The sequence below is a fragment of the Silurus meridionalis genome, chromosome 17 (assembly GCF_014805685.1).
Source record: "Silurus meridionalis isolate SWU-2019-XX chromosome 17, ASM1480568v1, whole genome shotgun sequence".
NCBI classification, from domain to species: Eukaryota; Metazoa; Chordata; class Actinopteri; order Siluriformes; family Siluridae; genus Silurus; species Silurus meridionalis.
Window position 1 is genome coordinate 8,734,852 of NC_060900.1, and position 22,162 is coordinate 8,757,013.

General features: G+C 35.4%; 1 protein-coding gene across 3 annotated transcripts in view; it reads left to right on the top strand.

Moving 5' to 3' along the window:
• cacna2d3a (calcium channel, voltage-dependent, alpha 2/delta subunit 3a) overlaps positions 1-22,162 on the top strand; it is a 238,455-nt gene that overhangs the window by 201,478 nt on the left and 14,815 nt on the right. For all 3 annotated transcript variants that reach the window (XM_046871522.1, XM_046871523.1, XM_046871525.1), the window contains 7 exons: positions 11,084-11,145; positions 12,130-12,174; positions 12,801-12,863; positions 15,203-15,273; positions 19,947-20,022; positions 20,438-20,490; positions 21,379-21,434. In XM_046871522.1, the coding sequence (XP_046727478.1) occupies positions 11,084-11,145; positions 12,130-12,174; positions 12,801-12,863; positions 15,203-15,273; positions 19,947-20,022; positions 20,438-20,490; positions 21,379-21,434 (426 nt within the window). The remainder of the gene's footprint in view (positions 1-11,083; positions 11,146-12,129; positions 12,175-12,800; positions 12,864-15,202; positions 15,274-19,946; positions 20,023-20,437; positions 20,491-21,378; positions 21,435-22,162) is intronic.

Sequence of the window (22,162 nt, forward strand, 5' to 3'; positions counted from 1 at the left end):
TCAAATAATACAAATATTCAAAAAAAATTTAAGTCTGCCAAAATCTGCAAATGTAAATGAATGAAACAGATGTATCCAAACTTCTTTCTACAAAGGTCAAAAATGTAACTTCATTAAAGGCTATGGGTTGAAATACAATGCTGCGTTATACTTAACATTATATTAAAATTAAATTTGCCATTTATGATTTAATATATAGAAGACTTTACTCTGTAATCTGCTTAACTAATGCAGTTTTATTAAATTCTAGTTCAGTGAAACTTAAATGTAAACTTAAAAGTAAAATGAGAAAAAAAAAATCTAATTTATTGCACTAAATCTAATTTATCTGGTCCTTATTTCTCCAATTTTTTTTAATGGCTTTTACCTCTTTTTCCTTTTCGCATATATGGCATGCAGTGCCAACTCACAGGCCTGCTTTGCCTTGGGGGCCCTAGTTTGGGCATCTCTGGAATAAACAATCATCTGTGTAAGGTGTGATTGCAAAATACAGTATGTATATTTACTTATTAATAGACTGATTAATTAATAACTAATTTACTCCAAGAAACAGTAAAGGAAAAGGCTTTAAAAAGGCCCAAGTGAGCTTGTTTTATTGATTTTCACATAGATTATTCACATTCAACATAACAAAAAGTCAAAATTAAAGGTATGGCACCATTCTTAAAAACTTAACACATACAGTATGTGTTGGCATATTATGAGGGATAATATACTCCACCATTTTTTTTTTTTGTATTTGTAATACAAATTTAGAGCAAAATCAATAAAGGCTTTTATGTTTTTTATTAATTGTCTAAAGGTTTATATTGCTAAAGGGTGAAATGCAACAGACATTAATTTGTTGCTCAGATCCAGAAGATTGTATCAGATAATTGCATTGCGTTAACCACGATTAGATGTAAAAGCAACTTGTGGTATCCTCAGGTTTTATCTTTACCTAATTTATAATGTATTATTCTTTTTCTATAGAATTTCTATAGAAGAAGATTTTTAGCATTTATCATTGGTTTTGTGGAATTATTATACTTTTCTTTATATTAATAATATGATTATTATATATATTTTTTCTTCTCTTGAAGAGAAACTGCAGTTGGTTAATTTTCTTTATGCTGATTCTTATTATTTCTGCATCCAATTTTAACCTGGTTGTTCTGTCACACCATACTTGGATAGAATGAACAAAAGTAGATAGGAAAAGTGAAACATTTTGAATGAGCTAAGCCTCTCTGAATGGCAGTGCATGAATGATCTAAAAGCTTGTTATATATTAAGTAGGCTTTCAACATGTATTCAAACAGAAAGAGAGACAAATTGAGTGACAATGTAGAACAAGAACTCTGACTCCTATAATTCTCTGTTTGAAGAACCCAGTGGCGGGTCTGTGCATTTGGTACCTGGGCCTTTAGTAGGGACCTACGCAACTTAATCTACCTCTAAATACCACCACTAACACTTTGCATTTATAGAAACCATCAATACAATACAAAACACAATATAACAACGTGTGGCATTACAGAGAGAAAGGCATTTCACAAATGGAGGGTTAATACCATTTCACTAAAGCAAGAAACCCAGTTAAGACAACTCCAAACCTCTACACTACAACCGCAACTGTGCCACCTACATCATCTGGAGCAGTTCAGAATCAATATTTGTCTAATAACATGACAAAAACATAAAAAATGTAAATAAAATACAACCTACTCACTAGAGATGCAGACTCATAATTTGCACCGCTCCTCAGAGGCTGTAATCCAGTGGTACGGCTCGTATTCACTGGTCTGGAAGTGGTGAACAAACCATTTCCCAGGCTGAGAGAAGCTAGCTAGCTTTGGGGTATCTTCCTCCGTAGGCAAATAAAATCTAACTCGGATGTATTAACGTGTGCAGCGTGCTACAGACGTGTTTTGCCAGTCGAACTTGGATGTAACACCAACCAATCAGAGGATGGAAAAATGCTGATGCTATTTTGAAAAATGCTGTGATGCCAATTTGAAATCTGATTGGTTAAAGAAACAGAGCTATTAATTAAGGAGACTATGGTAAAAAAAAAAAGGCCAGCAGAAAAGACTTTGCAGGCCCTGGGCAGATTAGATTGGCATTAAAGCACATGAAGGCTAAAATCTGATTGGACAAAAAAAATCAAACATCCACATACATGTACTGGAAGCAGTGCAGCCAAGAGAAACGCTATGAAATTAAGTGAATAAACTGTTGGTAATAAATGTAGGTCAGTGCTTCTGATAGTGTTTAGGCCAGCAGAGAAGGCTTTGCTGGCCCTGACCGCCTGCCACTGGAAGAACCTAGTGTGGATGTTTTTGAGCTAGTGATCTAGCCATCACAATCTGGCCCTTGTCAAAGTTGGATAGATTTTTAGTTTTGGCTATTTTCCAACACATCAACTTTGAGAACTGACTGCTGCCTAATCTATCACACCTCTTGACAGGTGCCAGAGTTGCAAGAAAAACAAGTAACATTTAGTTTACCTCCCAGTGTTTTCAATGAATTAAAATCAATTTTCTTTTTTAAATAAATCTTTAGAACTGCAAAGAAACATACACAAAAGTCCTGTGATAGCACATAATCAAAAGACTATGTGTTAAGCAAATCTGGAAAATAAATGCAATTCATATGCAATACATACGATCTACTTCTTCTTTTGGCTGCTCCTGTTAGGGGTCACCATAGCGGATCACCCGTCTCCAATGCAACACATACTATATATAGCACTATATGTAGTGTGTAGTCTTGTCAGTATTTGCAGTCAGTTCAGACATGTGCAACCTTTTGCTCTGCATTGGAGCTAGAAGCAAATGTCAGGGCATGACAGCTCTGGACTGATTCCATAGGTGCTGGCAAGCCTCCATGGTTTCTCTGTGTGGTCATTGCTGGAACAGACCAGTAGCTCCAGGGATAATTGCTCTTTCTGTGTAAAGGTGTTCAGTCTATTTTGGTCTTTTTTATTAATAGTCAAACTGTGTTGATGGATGAATAGCTGGATGGATGGATGGATGGATGGATGGACAGCTCCAGGCTAGAATCTTGTTCAGAAAAGATGTAGATTTTGCTTCACCTCTAAGAATTCTGACACTACTGAGCCAAGGTTTGTGTCTGTGAGAAGGATGATCTGAACCTAATAAAGTGATTACCGTATTTTCCGGACTATAAGCCGATACTTTTTTCCCACGCTTTGAACCCCGCGGCTTAAACAATGGATTTTTCCTGGGTTTTTCCCGGTTTCACAAACTTCAAGCGGAAAAACGGATCATTCGTCACGCTGAAAACAACCGGGCATTAAAAAAACGCACTTCACCTGTGTTCTGAGCTGCACGGCATTGGGAGAAAGCTTCACCGATGGTGATTTTTTAAACGCACGACGATGCCAAAAGAAAAACTCTCGAGAGAAATAGTTGTGAAAGGAAGGAGGAAGACAGTGAGCAATGACTTTCTTGGTAGGCTACTGTTTAGATACAAGCCGTTGTAACGCATTGAGTCTGGGTCATGGGATAGCTCGCTAACTCCAGTTGCAACAGAAATCATATAAGCACAGACAGGTTTCCAAAACTCGTGCTTTTTTATTTTTCTTGGCAACAGCGTTACGGGTTAGTCAAAGAAACATAGAAATGAGCATCAGAAAATAATAAGGACATATTCCTCTGTCTTACACACATGCAGTAATACCGGAAAATGCGGAGGCAGGCTATTCCCAAAATGCCGCTCTGCTCTTAAAGGAGCCACAACATGTTACACCATGTAACAGACACTGTCTTTCGTTAAAGCCTGTGTAAAGTTCATTAGTTTCAGTGCTTATAGACAGGTGCGGCTTATTTATGTTCAAAATAAAAATCTTTGTCAAATTTAGTGGGTGCGGCTTATATTTGGGTGCGTATAATAGTCCGGAAATTATGGTATGTTGGACTATCAGTGCTTTAGTAGTGATTATGTTGAATTATCAGTGCTCTAAGAAGCCTGTTTCAAACAATCTGGTAAATGCCAGACTTTACCTGTCTTTACTTATCTATTTAGTTTCCACAGGTGACCATTGACAACTCTTCCATGTTTTTCTCATGTCACAGTCATCCATTTGCTCTGTAATGTGAAACATTCCAAACCATTCCAAACACCTCCTACTCATCAACCACACCTCTTTTCTTTCATGGACTTATTCATATTCCAATACCCACATTGTCACACACCTTTGTTCGGTGTATATGTTGACTTTATTGAGTTGTACGTCATGTTTACAGCTACTTCATATTCTTATTTTTGATTTTGTTTAACTGTCATTTTTGCTCAATCTAATTCACCTTATGACCTAACACACGATAAACCCTGTCTCTGTATGCATCAATGGCTACATATCTTTTTTGCAGTAATTGTCAGGGAATTATGTCTGAGAAATATATCACTGGCATAGACTATGACAATGAACAGCACACATCAGTATAACTGTAAGATATAAATCCTGCAGGTTTGAGTGCATCCTTGGTACAATACACATGGCTAGAAACAAAAACTTGACATTCACTCATTAAAACACCCAAATCACAACTAATTATTTCAAGATATTTAACATCGGAGATTGAGGCATGGTCAGTGCATGCACAATCCTGAACTCTTATAAAGCATGGCCCAGAGACATTGCCACATGGCATTACAGGGTGGCAGATGCCACCATTTAAAAATATCTAAAAATATTTAAAATATCCTCAGTGACCCAATTACCTAAACTCGGACGTCAAATTAACTGTTACTACTTTGCTACTCTTATGCATACTTAGCATATCATACATTTCTAAATAGAAAATGGTAGAAAAACAACATAAACACAATTAGCAGTAGAAAAACCTCCTCCTTTTATAACTATAGCCAAGAAGATAATTTTTAAAAGCATAACTTTAAAAAAGCAACATCGATCAGTGTTTTCTCATTAAAAACAATTGCAATCAACAATCAAACAATGATAATCCAAAAAAAGAATTTTTGGGGAACAATAATTGGTTCGTCAATGGGAATCGTGGTAATCAGTAAATGTGGTGATCACTGATTAGTTGCTTGGAAGCAATAGTGTTTAGTTATTGATGATTATTTGGAACAATAGAGATCAATGATTAGACAGGAAAGAATTGTAGTCAGCAATTGGTTTTGGGAACAGTGGTAACCAGCACCTGGTTATTGAGAACAGTGGTGATGAGCAATTGTGACAAACCAATCCTCGGATCTGATCTGAGACACGACCTGGTTGAGGGTCAGCATCCTGAACCGGAGCCTTATCAAAGAGCTGTCTGACAGAGGGACCACCCCGATAGCCTCTTTCCTCAGGAGAGTATCTATTTCTCGTTCCAGGACCAGAGCCTGCTCGCTTCTCACCAGAGTGAGATAGAGCATGTTGAACCAGGGAAGACAAGACCCGAACTGAATCGCGTTGCCTAGTTCTACAGTACGCAGGACCCACAGAGACACTTCTGTCAAAGCCCTCCAGGCTGCCAGGCTCTCTCTTAAGTGTATCAGTCTCTCTCCGGGTTTGTACGAGCCTGCCAGCCCCCCTTTGTGTATCCCTTACCGTAATGAAACAAGGACAGGGAGAAGCACACAGCCGAAACGTAAGCTTGGTTTTCTCGAAAGCCTTCATTTTCTTTGACAAACAGACAGACAAACATTAAGTTTTCACACAGAGCACTTAATGAACAAACAGAAGCTGAAGCCTTCTTCTCTCCAGGTGCGCTTAATACTCCCTTGTCCTGACATAACACTGTCTTTAATTTTGACTGATTAGACTAATTTCTTAGAGCACGGACAACGCAGTCATGTTCCCAAAGTGTTCCAATGCAGCTCAAGTTTCTGAAAGGAAACAGTGGTACTGTAATTAGTAATTGATTGTTGGGAACACTGGTAAACAATATTTGGTTATTGGGAAAGCGGTAATCAGTAATCGGTTATTGAAAACAGTGGTAATCAGTCATCAGTTACTGGGAACAATGGTAATACGTTTTTGGTTATTGGAAACAGTTGTAATCAGTAATTAGTTATTGGTAACAGTGGTAATCATTAACTGGTTATTGGCAACAGTGGTAATCAGTATCTGGTCATTGGGAACAGTGGTAGTCAGTCATTGGTTATTGGGAACAGTGATAATCAGTAATTCGTCATTGGAAACAATAGTTATCAGTATTTGTTTATGGGAAACAGTGGTAATCAGTAACTGGTTATTGAGAACAGTGATAATCAGTAACTGCTGATTGGGAACAGTGGTAATCAGTAACTTGTCATAGGGAAACAGTGGTAATCAGTAACTGGATACTGGGAACAGTGGTAATCAGTAACTGGTCATTGGGAACAGTAGTAATCAGTCATTGGTTATTGGGAATGATGGTGATTAATGACTGTTCATCGAAAGCATGTGCTTGCACAAGCTCAACACCGGTGCTGAGTTGACTAAACCTGATCTTTCTACTCATATAACCAGCAGCAGGATGTGAGCTGTAGAGCCATATCAAGTACAAGACAGTTGTCAGTGTCTGCTTAAAAAGTCTTTAGGGTCTTTAAAACCACTAAAGGTTAGCATGTGGCTAATTGCTTTGCAATAGGGAGCACATCATTTTTTAAGTATTCAATGATGAGCAGTACTAGCTCTATTTAAAAAAAGAAAATGAATAAATAAAACTCAATTCTGTTGGCTTATATATAAAAAAAAACCCTCAAATAAGTGTTATACATAAAAATTGCTTGATTATTTCACCTTATAAAAAATAAAAATCTTATTTTAATTTTATAGATTTCTTATAGTAGTTCATATCCACATTTTATCGGTCACATACATAACCGTACACATAACAATCTACAATGCATTGCTTTTTTTGGCTCTCTACATGACAAAAGTAGCACAGAAACAAAATCTACTTATAAAAAGAAAAAATAAATATATATATATATATATATATATATATATATATATATATATATATATATATATATATATATATATATATATATAAATATATATAATCAAACATGAAATATAAAGATAGATAGAATGAGAAATTGGAATAACAATTTAAAGTGGTGATTGAAGAATTTTTACCTCCTGGTCTTTTACATTTGCTTTTACATTTAAAGTGCTTGAAGTTTAATGCACATTCATGTACACACATCAAGTGATTTTGCTAACAATTCCCTGACAGATGCTCAGTACAATACAGTAAATCACCCCACGTACATACAGTTTCACACATTTTTTTATTTATCAGTTTTATCGATTAATGCTCTAGCAGACTATACACACACACACACACACACACACACACACAATGCAAAATTAACACTGGCTACTGAATAGCTGTGCATATTTTGCACACTCACCTACACACCTTTTCAATGTGAATACCATCATGGACCCAGTCTATCTCTGCAGGACTACCTATGATGTTACTTTGCACACAATTTATACATGCATATACATACTTGCATTTGCACTTAGTAAATTTTAACTATTGAGAAGGATGTCTGATCGAAACATCACAAGTTCGAATCCCAGCCCCACCAAGTTGCCCACCAAGTTGTCACTACTTAACCCTAAAGTGTTCAGTTGTACAAACAGGATAATTGTAAGTCACTCTGGATAAGAGCATCTGCCAAATGTTGTCAATGTAAATGTATATGTGTAACTGTCTGAAATGTTGAATGTATCAATTCTGTCATTATAGTCTTTTTTTTTAAGTTTTTATAAGCAGTATTTTTGGTACTTTGCAAACATACCTTAATGGTTGCTTTTGGCTTTTTGCTAGTTCCGTTGGACACGAGTAAGTTTTGTCAGGTTTGCACCCTGTTGGTATTAACACAAGTTATTTTTAACTTATATAAAAAAGCTTCACACTATTATGGCTATGTACTAGGATTGTACAAAAAATTCGGTACGTACCTTGGTTTTTAAGTTATGGTTCGGTTCATTTTCAGTACGGTTAGTGAGAAGAAATGCAAAACATAAAAGTGCTTGTCATTTTTTATTAATTAATTAAATAAATGTGAAAAAAAAAAAATTAAATACAGATGCTCCCCACTTTACAAACATTCACTTTACAAACGTATGCAGATACAAACAAACCTGTCCAAGTGAAATTTGTTTAGAGTAAAAAAAAAATTCAAAACAGAAAAAAGCAAATCGTTGACCATAACGAGTCTAAATGATGCGCACTGGGCGAATACATTTTTTAAGTGTTTTTTTTTTTTAATACATTTTTATAATTTTGTTTTATGTTTTTGTTTTAGTATATTTTATTGTTAATTTAATAGTATTCATAGCTCTTAGATCACTAGGAGATATGCGTAGTCAATTACAAACACAGTAACAACTTACAAATGTATTCATGGTACGAACGTTTGTTCGAAACGTAACTTGTTCGTAAAGTGGTAAGGTTCATTATGTTTTACATTTTAATATCAAATTTTCTACAGACATGATCTATGTAACCGTTTTACTTATTTCAGCATAATTTAACAAATGTCTTTATTCCTTTTATCCTTCATTCATTTACTCCCTCAGTATGTGGAATTGTCAGGATTTTCTCATTTTAGGAGAAATTCATGAAGCTGAAAATAAAACACAAAATAATCAACAGCACTATTGTTAGTGTTTTTCATTCATGCGCAAACAAATCTTAATTTTTGGTACAGAGTGACAGTGCGCTAACTCTATATATTTTTTTTCCCCTGGCATTGTTGTGTATGTTTTAAAGTTTAAAACTAACCAAAAAATGTGCTTAAAGTGCGAGGTGGAGAGTAGACAAACCTAAGGTCCGCCACTTTATATGTCTGTGAGGAAACCCAGATTTTTACTATTTTCTGCATATAAAAACTAGACCAAACCTGTTTTTTATTTTTATTTGAATCTTTGGTAGGTTTTTGTTACAGCTTTTTGTGTGAATTAAATTATTTAATGAAGAAATCTGATGAGGAAATGGACCACTACATAGTAGAATAAAATAGATTTTATAGGTACTACAACCAAATCAATCAGTTTTGTCAAAATACATCCTTTTGTCCTGATTTCATTAGTCAGATTTCCTCCATTTCAAAAAGATTGCATGTTCCATGCTTGTTATGTTTGAATTAAAATTGGTCCACTTCAGTTGATATGCCTTTTATGCATTCATTCTAAGTGTCAAGCAAAGTTACTGAAATGTGTGCTTGTTATCAGCTGTAGCTATAGCAACAAAGATTGAGTGTCTGTAACCACGGCAATGATAACATTGATGTGCAAGTTAATGCATAGCATACATGTTATACTCAGCCCCATACTACTGATTTTAAGGATTTCTTCTATTTCCTCTGTAGCTGGTTTGGCCTATTTAATGTTGTCCTCTCTGCTGTGAAGATGTTGCACATGTTTGAGCTCTATAAAACTTTGAGCTCATGTTATAATCTAATTGTAGTTTATCATATTTTTAACTGCTTGTGTATATATTTTTGAATATCCACCTGATTTTTGCAGATCAACAACCATTTCTCTTTTTGTTTTTTAAATTGCTTTGTGTTTTTGTTTACGGTAATGGATAGCAAAGATTTTTTTTACATGTGTGTAGCCTTATATTTATAGCCCAGAGAAACAGGAGGCAGCACAATTCATTGTGATTAAAAGCTAATAAAGAAATAACAATAACCAATAGGACAGTTTGTTTGCATTATGTGTAAATATTCAATATTTAATATGGATATTAACCACAAAAAAAAACAAGCAAAAATAGTTTTATGAGAATGACTTTATGGTTGAACAGCAATAAAGTTATAAAGTATTCTATTGGAAATAAATGTTTGCTATCCTGAGTGGAACACTTAAACTATGTAAAGCGTATAATATTTATTTTATTTAATCATTTCTGCTCATTTGTTATGAAGGCTGGCAAAGATTCTGAATTCTACACACAGCACTGAGCCAGGGTTTGATTTTACATTTACAGCATTTGGCAGACACCCTTATACAGAGTGACTTACAATGATCTTATCTATACTGTACAACCGAGCGGTTGAAGGTGATCAGTGATGCAGAGATTTGAACTAACGACCTTCCGATCAGAAGTCTAATATCTTAAACACTGAGCTGCCTTTTACCTTTAGCTTGACCTACCTTTTTATGGGAATAAACAAACTATGAATACCATTGATAATAGTCACATTAAAGGTGCAGTATGTTTTTCTAGGCCATTAGTAATTACCTACAATTTCAATGAAATATTATTACTGCAAACTGCTAAATGCAATCAAATAGTTTTTCCTAGTTACACATTTGAGCCTGCTTTTATATTTCTGGGTCAGAAATAGGCTCCACCCTTGATCTTCTTTCTCCTCAGTCATCCCCAACCGCAAGATAATATAGTCTCAACTGAGGTGGGGTTGGTTGGGTGTACAAGGAAGGCAATGTGTTTTGCAGTTCTGCGGCAGGCTTTAAAAATACAATGAAAAGGCTTGCATTAACACATAAACAGACACTCATTTGAAATTAATTTAACTAACCATTATAATCCTTAATTTATAATATGACCTTATCTGATATGTCACAGGTATTGCTGATGACTTCTGGGAAATGCATTCACAATCAGACCTCTCATGCTCGAACTCTGAAGCGTACTTTTCATAGACAGGAGAAATATCGCTGTCAACAAGTTCAAAACCATAATCGGTAATTCAGTAACTCATAAGTCTTCTGCATGACATATTTAACTTGGCCCTAAACCATCATGTTGTGGTATTATATACATGCTTGCTTGAGAGAACTGGATGTGAGATTCTAAGAGCTGGATGTGAGAAGGAATGTATTTTTTTTCTCAACATTCCCTAAATGAACAGGATGTAGAAGCCTGGAGTACAGTTTCAGTATTTGATGGGTCAGGTCAGAGCACCTTGCTAAATATCACCCAGTCATGCCTTTGCATTCAAATATGTCTCAAAGATTAATGAGTTCTCGATTTGTCGTTATTAATGAAGCTTTGGCAAATGCGAAATTCGAAAGCCTTCGTGTTCGTGTTAAGCAAATAGCACGTCACTTTGAGTATTCTTGAACATGACATGTTTTGAATGTATGCTGCAGCTGTGGGGATACAGATGAAGCTGGAGTTCTTTCAGAGAAAATTCTGGACTGCCAGCAGACAGGTAAACATCCACTACACACACACGCACACGCACACACACACACACACACACACACACACACACACACACACACACACACACACCTTCACATATAATGGAACTAATATAATACTTACAAATCATCCCACAAATAAGACCAATTCAAATCCCTTTAGATATATATCAAATACACATAATAAAAAGATACATGTAAATTTAAAATAAAAATCAGTATTAATGATAATAATAATACTATTTTAAACCTTCCCACTGTTCCCTGCTATCCAGTAAAAAATATTAGCTAATATGGACATTTTTCAAACATTATTTATTTATTTATTTTTATAAAATTGATTAAAACCTGGAGAGTTCATTTATTTAATTGTGTTTAATATACTATTACTTAAGATAAAGATTTGTATCACATTATATATAAATAAACTCCCTATCAAATTAATGTTTCTATTTACTTGTTTAAATCTGTACCAATTAATTTTTGATTGATTAATTTTCTTTATTATATTATATGGACAAAAGTTTTTGGACACCTGACCATAAGATTCGGATGTGCTTTTTGAACAGGTCATTCTACGTTGAGTCCCAAAGCTTTATAGCAGACAAAGTCTTTCCTTCAACCCATGTCAATTATGAAGTTTATATCTTCATGAAGCTGGCTTTGTAAACAGGGGCATTGTCATGCTGGAACAGGTTTGGGTCTCCTAGTTCAAGTGAAAGGAGAATTTGATACTACCATATGCGAAAACATCCTGAACAATTGTGTGCCTCCAACTTTGTGGTAACAGTTAGTGGAAGAATTACTTATGTCTAAAATCCTTTGTCCATATAGTGTATGTTAAATGCAGCATTGTAAAAAGCAGTCATTTTTTCAGTGGCTAAAAACTAATACACATGTATACTGCAAAATATTTTCAGAATCATTCATAGTCTGTTTGTATGTGGATGTGTAACTTTATGAAAATTGTTTGTGCTTAATATTTTATGTAGTGCACTACTCTTGATGGGAAGTGTTCCATCAGCTGTGATGATGATGTGAGTGTGTACACTTCCTTAACCTTCAGTCCATCATCTCTAATGTCTTTTAATTGTTTAAATATGTTTATAAGTATCTGTAGTCATGGCTTCATGAACATACACATTCATCATGGTTCTATTGCACATTTTATTTTTAATATAATTATCATTACATATAATATTACCTCCAACATTTAATATTTTAAATATTTACATGAATTTCTACGTCTCATTTTTCTTTAATGAGTGTGCACGAGACAAGTTTTGTAAATCAATTTTATACCAAAATCTATTAGCATGTTGACTGAACACTCAAATGATTAGGTGATAAGGACTAAGAAAAATCTAACTTTTTGATATTCATGACATAAGCAAAATCACACATTTGCTTCCATTTGAATTTGCAGCATATAGCAGATTTAATAGAGACCTAGAAACAGTGCAGAATGTTGAATATTGAAAAAGATATATATATATAAAAATAGTTGTATTTTCTTTGTTTCAAATTACAATTCTAAATACGTCTGCTCGTTCCAACTTAAAAAAAAAAACTGACATTTTGTACCCTGCTGTACCTAGGGGTTATGTTTATATTCAATAACTAACATTATCCTGTCATATTCTCTTCCAATTTCTCTCAACAGGATATTAACTGCTACCTCATTGACAACAACGGCTTTATCCTAGTGGCAGAAGATTTCTCTTTGGTATGACTTTTGGTATTATATACTATATGGACATAGGTTTGTGGACACCTGACCATAAAATTCGTGCATGACTTTTTGAACATCCCTTTGTACAATGACTACCCTTTTGCTGTTATAATGACCTCCACTCTTCTGGGAGGATTTTCCACTTCATTTTGGAGTGTGGTTTCAGAGATTTGTGCTAATTCAGTCACAAGAGTGTTACTGAAATCAGGTAGTGATGTAGGGTGAGGAGGCCTGGTAAACAGTTTGCATTCCATTGGAGTGTTTTATAGGAGGCCACTCAAGATCTTTTACTGCAACCCATGTAAAGCACATCTTCAGGAAGCTCACTTTCTGCATAGAGGCATCGCCTTGCTGGAACAGGTTTGGGTTTCCTAGTTAAACTAAAGGGGAAATTTAGCCAATCTTAAATTTGCTGACAAAATTGATGCAGGGTGAAGCTTTTTTATGTAGTTACACATATTGCATATAGAACAGTGTGGAACATTTTTTGTGAACATAAAAAAGGGCTAAAATGTGTTTTAGATCCACATTATATGGACAAAAGTATCAGGAACACCTGACTTTTCCAACCATTTCCTCCCCCAAACTGTTACCACAAAGTTAGAGGCACAATTCAATTTTTCCTTAACTCAAGTTAGGAGATCCAGACCTGTTTCAGGATGCCCATGCTCTTGTGCACAAAGCATGAGCCATAAGGATATGGTTTACATGGGTTGAAGCAGGAGATCAAGAGTTGCCTGCCCGGCTTAGGGATCAATGTGAACGCTGTCTGCACTCCAGGCCTCTACACCCTACATCAGTACCTGACTTCACTATCCCCCTTCTGTCTGAATGAGCACCAATCTGTACAACCACGCATAACAACAGATGGTAACTAAATGTGGAATGCAAAAAGCATGTAGGAGTCTTATGGTCAGGTGTCCACATAGATTTGTCTATGAAGTATATCTGGATTAATTTAATTAATTGATTTTGGTGCTATGGATGGGTTATGCTCAATTTATTAATGCACAGTGTAAAGAACAAATAAGCTATTTTTTTTTTATGTCTTCATGCTTCCCAAATGTGTGTTTGCTTTCTGAGCTTCTTGCTTCATCCTCTGTGTGCATTTTGTCCAACAAGCATAAAGGAACATTAGGACACTTTGACTCACCTACAAAAATCAGAAGCCCTAATTTTCCTGACTTGTGGGATTATTTGGAATAGTAGGTGGAACACCAAAATAGGTCACACACACACACGCGCACACACACACTAAATTGTGCACATACAGTACTCAGTAAAAATGTGATCTGAAGTTGACAGGATAACACTGGCTTACGTACCTGACAGGGCCTGCGATGTTGCGATGAAAGTGAAGAAACTAATTTCTGGGTGTGGGGAGTTTATTATGTGTAATATTACATTGTACCGTAAGATTTATTCAATTCAGTAATTATGTTTTTTACACAAATATCATATCCAGAATTATATTCTGAATAGAACACGTTTTACTTTCTGCTTTGCTACGTCCTGCCCAGTGAACAATTACTCGGTAGATTTTTTTGTATGTGCTGTGGTTGTGGCTCAGTGTTGGATGTGAGTCACATGTATAGCAGGATGAATCCTTCCTCTCTTATGTAATCCTTTAGCACATTGTGTTATTCATGATGTTTTGAACATTTATTACTTCAACCCTTTCATCTTAGACACACACATACAGTCAACATACACACATACTGTACACACACACACACACACACACACACACACACACACACACACCTTCCTCTGTTTTATTTTTTAATTCACACAACATTTTTTACACATTAATTTTTTTCAGTACACATATACACACACATACATACATACACACATATGCAAACCCACCTACACATGCACATGCCTCCTGATCTTTTTCATTACATACACACATGTAGAGTATACACATATATGAGCATTCACATTCACATGCATATAAATACATTCACAAACACACACACACACACACACACACACACCACACACACATCTGCCACTGATCTTTTCTGTATTCATGCACGTACATACATAGACACACACACACACACACACACACACACACACACACACACTTTCACATGACTTTTTCAACACACACACACACACACACACACACACACACACACACACACACACACACACACACTCATTCAATACACCCTGACCTTTTTCTGTACACGTGTTTCTGAGGATTTTGTCTCTCCTCTCTGTGTGTGTCTCACTGCTTTATATTTTCATACTCCACATTGCTTAGTGTTTGTTTAAATAAATTCTTCTGCTCCTTGTCATGATTTGATCGCTCTATCTCTCAGACTGGCGTCTTCTTCGGGGAGGCAGAGGGCGCTGTCATGAGCAAACTACTGTCCATGGGCTCTTTTAAAAGGTGAGAAAATATTCTCATTCACTAAGCACGCGTAATTTCATTCTGCTAAAAAGCCTTTGGGAACAAAGCAGTATTTCAGGGGATGTTTAAAATAAAAAGGGACTTTATGACAAAATATATTCACTGCCACAAACTATGATTTTTTGGTGATTCAGTCTGGAAACATGGAAAAGTAGGATATGTGTGATTATTAGTAGAATAAATAAATATACACAGAAGATAAGCTTGTTTTATGCAGTGGACTTACTGTAAACATAATGAAATCTAAATATAATACACTGTCAAAAGTCAAGATTAAAAGTTTGGAAACAGTTGTTAAATAATGTAATACCTGGTAATACCTACCTGTTTTACAGACCAAAATGCATGTTTCTTTTTATTTATATGTAACATTTGATGTTAAGATTTACTTTGACCAAAATATATATATATACACATGATTTTATTTCAATGAAAAATCCTCCCTTCTGAACAGCTGGAAACATTCAGCTGAAATACATTGTCATGCCTCTAAGGCTGTTCTTCACTAGTTGAAGATTTTTTTCTGATCTTGTGATCCAGTTCATACTAAAGCAGTTCAATAAGATTTAGGTGCCGGGGTCTTTTGTGTTATCTATTCCAAGATAGATAACACTCCAGCCTACTGTTTGCTCTCTGAATAACTCTTACAGAGCTCGGATGTATACTTTTCGTCATTGTCTAGTTTTATGGTGAAGTCGGTTCCAATGAGCTGCAGTCCAGAAGGGATTGCATGGTGTTGACGTATGGAATGGTAGCAGTATTGGTTCAGAATTTGCATCATCTGGAATAAGTCTTTAATCTTCCCTGCCTCAAAACAACCCAAAACCATTCAGTTTCCACCCCCATTTTTGACTGTGCGGCTAAAGCAGTCTACTAAAATCTTCTCTCCTGTTTTTCATCTTACACATGTACACAAGTATGTCAAATTTGGACTCATCTGTATGTTCTATGTACAGTATGCATTTACGTCGGTACATAGAATCATATATACATACATCTGTCTGTATCTGTCAGTCTGTTTTTCTGTATGCAATAAATAAATAAATAAATATTACTTAAATAAAAAATATCTGTAGTGTTAATGCAAATTTAGTTACTTTTATTATTATTATTATTATTATTATTATTATTATTATTATTATTATTATTATTATTATTATTATTATTATTTTACCTCACTACATATAAGTGAATCACTGGTCTAAATGACCAAATAAGTAAATAGGTCTTCCAAATAAGTCTGTGTTCTGCTACAAAACTTTAGTTATAATTAAATGTGAGTAATTTGAATAGATTTAGAAACAGTACTGGTGCTGGCTCTAATAAAGTGCATGGCCAAGCACAATGACCAGGTCAACGAAGTAAAAATGATCTAATTTGAATTTCTGATCCATTTAAAGTTCTTAAGTTTCAATTAAAAGAATCCCATGGCCATGATCGGCATTAAAAAAAAATGCAGTCAGCTAGCTCCACATCCCAGAGGAAGCACATGGTAGCTTTCACACTCCGGGATTGATGGAAAAGATGGGAAAAGGCCTAAACTAAATTAGGGAGAGACAAAAAAAATAAAAAAGAGTTTTATACTCAATTATATTTTTGCTGAATAGAATGGAGAGGAGAGAGAATGAGTGAAGATTTAAAATAGATATTTTTGTAAAACACATGCCCGCCCACACACAAACACACACACATTTCCTTGTTTTTAACACAATCAGACATCTGGAGAGTGAGGCCTGTGAAGTGTGCTGAGGGATGGGAATAGCCGCGAGCGATGGGCAGTGACAAGATTAGCTATGATTAAGTGTGGAATGTGAGGAAGAGGAAGAGGAGGGTAAATGGAAGGTGATGTTGCAGGGTTTTCCATGCATGGCTTTGCACTCACGTGGCTGGACGTGTGCCCTTGCCCTCAGCCTAAAACACAGACCAAATGCATGACAAACACACACACACACACATATATATGACTACATACTTCCATTCACCAGCCTCAGTAGAGAGAAAAAAATGGAGATATAGAAATCTGCTCAACAGATACACATATGTAAGGCTCCCACATGAGCATTCTGATCAAAATATGTCTATTTGATGGAAAAAAATATATTTTCAAACAAATGCAGTGCATATAAGGTCTGGTTGTCAGCCATCATATATCATACAGTTAGACTTGTGTGCAATTAAAGTGTAACATGAGCTCAATATAAATACACTGGTTCCTGTAAATTCCCACACTTTGTTAGAGGACATGCATAAAATAACCGCGGTCATGAAGACCAATAAGATATCAAAGTTTTGGTCCAGGCGAACGCGCTGGAAAAAAATATCTCTTACAACGCTGTTACTAACAAACAACCACAGCTCTGCTTAGAGGAGGCCAGTTACTACAAATCACTGAATAGGGGAGGAGGACATTATTCTGGGAATGTTCCAATATGTGTGAATTTTCAAGATGATTTATTCTACTTATACTGTATTGCCTTAACATATTAGGCAACATACTTATTCTATATTGCCTAACTATATTGCATTAATATACTGTAAAAAAAATGGGCGAAGATATAAGAAGTTAATTATGATTTTATGTGTTTATGCACCTGGAACCTGAAGCCTAAATCCATAACACTTACAACTAATAAGATTTGGGTCATTTCATGCCTAAAAGATTAAGCAACAAGGTTTTAATAATGTTCATTATTACAACTATTAATGTTATTATATGCTTTATTTCTCTTTTTATCTCTTGCTTATTGATAATTACCAATATTATCATTTATTAATTTAAAAAAAAATCAAAAGGTAAAAGAGGAACAATCAGGGCAACAGATAATAGCTTCCAGAAACGTGTGCCTCACGTCTCCCAGCGCGCCTAAAACCGAGCGAGGTCGTTAATCCCATCAGTTCTGAGGGATTATCCGTAATCTTATCTGCACGCTATGTGACGATTGTGCGTCTCCAGCGGTGGTTGCTCGAGGTCAAACCTGTCCTCGGGCTGTGTGTGGGGCGGTGTCAAACTCCATCTGCTAGCAGCCCAGACAGTGATCACACACACAGGTTTGTATGCCTCAAAGCCGACCAAATCCCCTCCACACACCTGCCCTGTCAGTCACACGCATCAGATGTGGATGTACATTCTTTGCGCCACAGGAACCGCAGCCTCAGAAATGCAGTCAGACATGCATATTAAAGTTTCAGACAAAAACAAAGATACATGCAAACACCTGACATGCTTTTCAGACACACACACACACACACACACACACACACACACACACACACACACACACAGACATACACACAGACAGCTCAGCCTTTCCTAGCCTGGAGGCCCGGTTATGAAAGATATTCTCCACCTTCTGCTCACATCATCTAATTTGTTCACACTCACACACACACACACACACACACACACACACACACACACACACACACACACACACACACACACACACACACACACACACACACACACACACACTCATAGTCACACTCATGCATGGTACATTTCCTTATCCGGGTGCCTTTTCCATCAGCACCTTTCATACTATGGAATCACCATCATTGTGAGAGTGGAATCAAGTCTAGACATCTCACCTCAAGATCGCCCTCTACACTGGGTTCACACACAGGATTCCTCGGTTTCGGGCATTGCAGAGCTGGTTTTCATTTTGAAGTTAGAGTTGTTGTTGGATACATGAAATATTGTCTAAAACACACACACACACACACACACACACACATGGAATTAGGAATAAACAGTTGGGAATATACCCAAACAGGAATATTAGTTATTAAAGGTGAAGATGCAGTTCAACAGGGGTCCCCAAACCTTTTTTCTGCGAAGGCGACACAATTTTTCCTTTATTTAATGGGGGTCCGGGTCAGTCTGTCACAGAAAATAACATGGGCCTTAGTGACTGGCAATATCAATGTTGAAATTTTATTATGATTTTAAATGAATTTATTATGCCTCTGAATGTTAGAATAGTTTTTAAAGTTTTACAATTATTTTTTATGCACTGTTAAGAAAACTAATCATTACTTTTTAAGTAATATATAGCCTATTAAAAGAGCATTTTGGTGGGTGAATCTAACTAATTGGGCTACGTTAATAAATAAAGGACATTGTTGGAAAGCCATCCTTTATGATCAAATACACATATGATATGAGTAAATAAAATGAAGTATGTAAATATATTTTTATTTATATATCTATATGTAAAACATATATATTTAGGATAAAATTTTAAATATATACCTCTGGCATTGTTTAGAGGGCCATTCCAAATGTGGGGGTGGGCAGTATTCGGCCCACTGGCCATAGTTTTTTTTACAAATAGGTATTATTACATAGATTTTTTTTTACTAATTAGCATTTTTAAGTCATTCATAATATTATTCAACTCATTTAGAACTATTACTTTTTAAACTATTTTTATCTCAGGCTTGGAAATTGGTTGGATTGCTCCAAAGTAAATATTAATTATTAATTAACCACAATTTGGAAGCGTAACATTTGGAATGTTTGTGCATATCGGTATGCATTTTTTAATTCTCATGTCAATAAAACCTCCAAACTTGGTGTGTGTGTGTGTGTGTGTGTGTGTGTGTGTGTGTGTGTGTGTGTGTGTGTGTGTGTGTGTGTGTTTGTTTGTAAGGGTGACTCTGTACGACTACCAGGCCATCTGCAGGATCTACGCAGAGAGCAGCGACAGTTCAAGCAGTCTGCTAGACGTGAGCATAAAAGAAGCACTGAAAACAACACAGTGCTTTCTGTGAACTGCTATTAAGTTGCTGCGTCTCTGTAATTGTGCCGCATCTCTTCTTTTTTTTTGCTCGCTTGATTCATCTTCTCCTCTCTTTTGTTTCAAGTCTTCTCATTCTTGGGTGGTCTAGCCACACAGTGATGAAGAGCAGCCACATCTATGCATCTCTTCCCTTTCTAATAGTGTGTCTGTTTGTGTGTGTGTGTGTGTGTGTGTGTGTGTGTGTGTGTGTGTGTGTGTTCCTATGTCTTGCACCCTTGTCCTAATCACTTCGCTTTATTTACTGCATTTCTACGTGTGCACCCGACCGCACAAGCCTGACACTTGTTGTTGTTTACTGTCATGTGTTTATGCCTGATACATGACTGTCTTCTTTCTCACAGCCGTACTTTGCCTTCCTCGCCACGGCTAAATGGCTGCTGACCGAGCTCGTCATGTAAGTACTCTCTGTTTCATCTGCTTTTATTCACTTTCATTTTTTTTTCCAAAACATTTCATATTACCAAAAGCCTAATGTGAAGACGGCAAGGGGAATCCTGGGAAACCGCTTTGAACTTGCTACCCCTGCTGAGGTTCCTCATGGCCAGACTGCTGTGATCAAAGCACTTGTTGTGAAGTGTTGTTGTTGGTGTAAACAAAATAAGACAAAACCTGTACACAACATTTTTTATAAAATAATTATAGTAATTGAAAGACCTTTTATCAGATTATTGTTTGAGTTTGTAGCCTGTCATTCTTCACATACCCCAAAATATGGAATATAAAGCTAAAAAATATTATAACTTTGCTCATAATTCTTTGCTGGAAATAACTTTTTGTAATTTTTTTTATTTAATAATTATGAAATTCTATTATAATAAAGCACATACAGCTTTAATAATGTCTTGGAAATAATTATTTCATTGGAAAGAATTTTATAATGTATATGAATGAATTATAATGTGTAGTAGAATACAAACATCATAATTAGTTAACTATAAGCCTTAATAAATAATAATAAAAATAGACAAAATAATAACAACAACAACATTAATAATAATAATACCACTAATAACAATATTAATTATTATTATTACTACCACTACTAATACTACTACTAATGATAATGATCATGATAATGATGATATTATTATTATTATTATTATTATTATTATTATTCTTATTATTATTATTAATAATAATAATAATAATAATAATAATAATAATTCTTTCTAATACGTTTGTGAATGTTAGTTATTCGTTAATTATTAGAATATTATTTAACTTTATACAGAAGCCTGATTCACACTGCCGTATTTCTTTTTTTCTTTTTTCATGCACATAGATTTCTGATGGAGTTCAACCTGTACAGCTGGTGGCACTCACATGTTACAGCACACGGTTTGTTGCATTGTATAAAATTCGTATTGCCCTACCTCAGCATCTGCTCATTCCTTCAACTCTGAAATCAGATGAATTTTTCAATAATTTCTTATAGAAATCGCTTATATTATTTATATTCATATATATAAAACATTGTTTTTTTTTTCAAAGTTCATAGATTTTTACATGTGGTTAAATTCTTCTGAGATTTTCAGATCTAAGGTGTTCACATATTATTCACATGATGTCACATGTGTTTATTTGAAGTACACAGAGCAATTTCAGGGTGTAACATTGTAAAATACACTTTGATTTTCAGGGTAATTTCTAAAGTGTAAGGTTCAGTAATGGAAAACGCTCGTCACCTATTCTAACCTGTTTGTGTGTGTGTGTGTGTGTGGCTCTGGTAATAACAGGCCGAGGTGCTTTTTATTTTGAGCAGTATATTTTAAGAAGCAATATCCGCTGCTTAATACCACAGACGTGTTTCTGCCAAGAAAATACTTACAGCGAAACAATTTTAAGCCACCACATTTTTCACAGTGCGTTTCTCAGTTTTCCACCCACAACTCTGCCTTACAACATGCTTCTACTGCGGATTAAAACATCTGTAAATCCAAACTTCGCTTTAGGCCAGTCGGTTTCTTTTTCGCAGGCGTATCTCTCTTATACTATATATTATGTAACTCTTAATTCTCTCTCACACACACACACATGCGCACACAGATACACAATGGTTCATGAAA